The 2193-nt window shown below is 39.3% G+C and overlaps 1 protein-coding gene across 1 annotated transcript; it reads left to right on the top strand.

Moving 5' to 3' along the window:
* Positions 1–6: 6 nt before the first annotated feature.
* LOC104911738 (mitogen-activated protein kinase kinase kinase 20-like) lies at positions 7–1568 on the top strand. The gene is made up of 3 exons (XM_010713756.2): positions 7–40; positions 161–300; positions 1446–1568. Exons 1-3 carry the CDS (start codon positions 19–21, stop codon positions 1551–1553), a joined length of 270 nt encoding a protein of 89 aa, XP_010712058.1. The 5' UTR covers positions 7–18; the 3' UTR covers positions 1554–1568.
* The last annotated feature ends 625 nt before the right edge of the window (positions 1569–2193 follow it).

Raw genomic sequence — 2193 nt, 5'->3', positions numbered from 1 at the left:
TTTTTGCAGTTTTTCTGGATGCAACAACTTACTAGAAAAGGTAAAAGCTGTTCATATGTACCTTCATGTTCATATTAACGACTACGAATACATTGATCTGTCTTTTTCTTCTCTCATTGAAAAGCCTTATGGATTTCTGAATAACCTCTCTTACCTTAAGGCGATGCTTCTGGTGAAATGAGTGCATATGCTAGCTTGTTTAAAGAACATCATATCACTGGAAAGCGATTGCTCCTTCTAGAAGAAGAAGATTTAAAGGACATGGGAATCATTTCCAGAGGACACATCATCCACCTAAAGGTATCTAATAGTATATGTTGGACATCAGAGTAGATTATAGTGTAGGTATTGAGAGAGATTTTACAGTTTTATAGTAGCATTAACTATTTTTTTCTTTTAAGTTATAAAGCTAAATAGAGAGCTTGTTTGGTACAAAAAGAATCAGAGTTACAGGTTAATATGGCTCTGAAACCCAAAGAACCCTGGACATTCTGTGAGGTGTGAAATGTGCTGCGATATTCATTCTCCTCATCTATGAGTTTTGTTGGGGGCAGGACTGACAATACTTCTGGAGATTTGTCTAAGAGGGCAGACCCATTTATCTAGCAAAAAGCTTTGGATATCTACAGAGTGCTGTCCCATAAGACTTCTATTTAGCTAAGAGAGATCAGGTATGGAAAAATTACTTGAACTGAAATCTCTAAACTTCCCAACTTAGACTACTTTTTAGCTGATTGATGGCCAGGTTGCTTTGCTTGTAATGCTTTGTTTCCTGGTCTTTTGAATATATAATATTTGTTATGAATTCAGAAAATTATGGTCTGGAAAACAGTAATAATGGTATTAATAATGTATCCACAGGAGATAGTTACATTTCCTGGCTGTCAGCTTTGGAAAATGATTTCTCTGAAAGCAGCATCTGGGATTCTGTTGGGTCTCAGTCTCAGTGACTTTATACCACAATTTACTAGTAAAGAGATACTTTTATCCTAATTGCTAGTCCTGCAAATTTAGCTTCATCTCTGTAAGTCACAGATTTATTCCCCTTTGCTCATCAGCCATTTTTCCATAGCACACACCATTGCTGACATCTTTAATTTACATTTCCTACAGGGAAAATTATTGAAACTTAATAAAGTCAATAATGCCCAGAATGAAAGACTTTGGCTTCCTGGGTTGATTGAGCATAAATAAAAACAACCCAAACAACCCCCAAGCATTTCTTTTTTTCTGATTAAGCAGCTCAGATTCTGAATGCGAAATGTGGTCGATCTACCAAGACAGTTTCCAGAGGTGAGCTGTATTTTAAACTGCAGTTACATGCCCTGATGTAGCTGCAATGAAAAGCATAGCACATGCTGAACTGCTTTGCTTTTCATACTGGTATTTGTGGTATTTGATGCTGAATAATGCTCATTTGATTTTGTTAATTTTTTTTTTTATAGACTGCTATTGAGAAGTTAACCCATGACTACCTAAATCTGTTTCATTTTCCACCATTAATTAAGGCAAGTCTCATTGTTTTTGTAAGAGTGCTTCTCATGTTGGTATAAATACTTCACTGCTTTCATGTCTCAGCTTTCTGCCATTGGTAGGAGGGTAAGCAGCTGCTTCCACAGCAGCTCTGCCACTACTTTTGACAAATGTGGAGGGTTATCAGCAGCAATGGGTTGCATGAGAACAAGTGGTATGATAATAGATGTTGTTTTCAATGAGGATCCCAGATGTTGTCATAAAACCAGTGCTGGGTCCAGTCTTGTTCAACATCTTCATCAGTGACCTGCATGATGGGATATAGTCCACCCTTGGCAAGTTTGCTGATTATACAAAGCTGGGAGGAGTGGCTGGCATGACAGAAGGCTGTTCAGCCATTCAGTGGGACCTGGACAGACTGGAGAGTTGGGCAAAAAGGAAACTGATGAAGTTCAACAAAAACAAGTGTAAAGAAATAACTGCATGCATCAGTACAGGATAGGGGCTGTCCTGCTGAAGAGGAGCTCTGCAGAAAAGAAGCTGGGTGTCCTGGTGAACAGGTTGGCTGTGAGCTAGCAGTGTGCCCTTGTGGTCAAGAAGGCCAACAGTATCCTGGGATGTATTAAAACGAGCATGGCCAGCAGATTGAGGGAAGAGATCCTCCCCCTCTACTCTGTCCTGGTGAGGCCACATCTGGAATACAGTGTCCAGTTCTAGGAT

The sequence above is a fragment of the Meleagris gallopavo genome, chromosome 7 (assembly GCF_000146605.3).
Source record: "Meleagris gallopavo isolate NT-WF06-2002-E0010 breed Aviagen turkey brand Nicholas breeding stock chromosome 7, Turkey_5.1, whole genome shotgun sequence".
Taxonomy (NCBI): Eukaryota; Metazoa; Chordata; class Aves; order Galliformes; family Phasianidae; genus Meleagris; species Meleagris gallopavo.
This window is presented reverse-complemented; position numbering and strand designations above follow the sequence as displayed.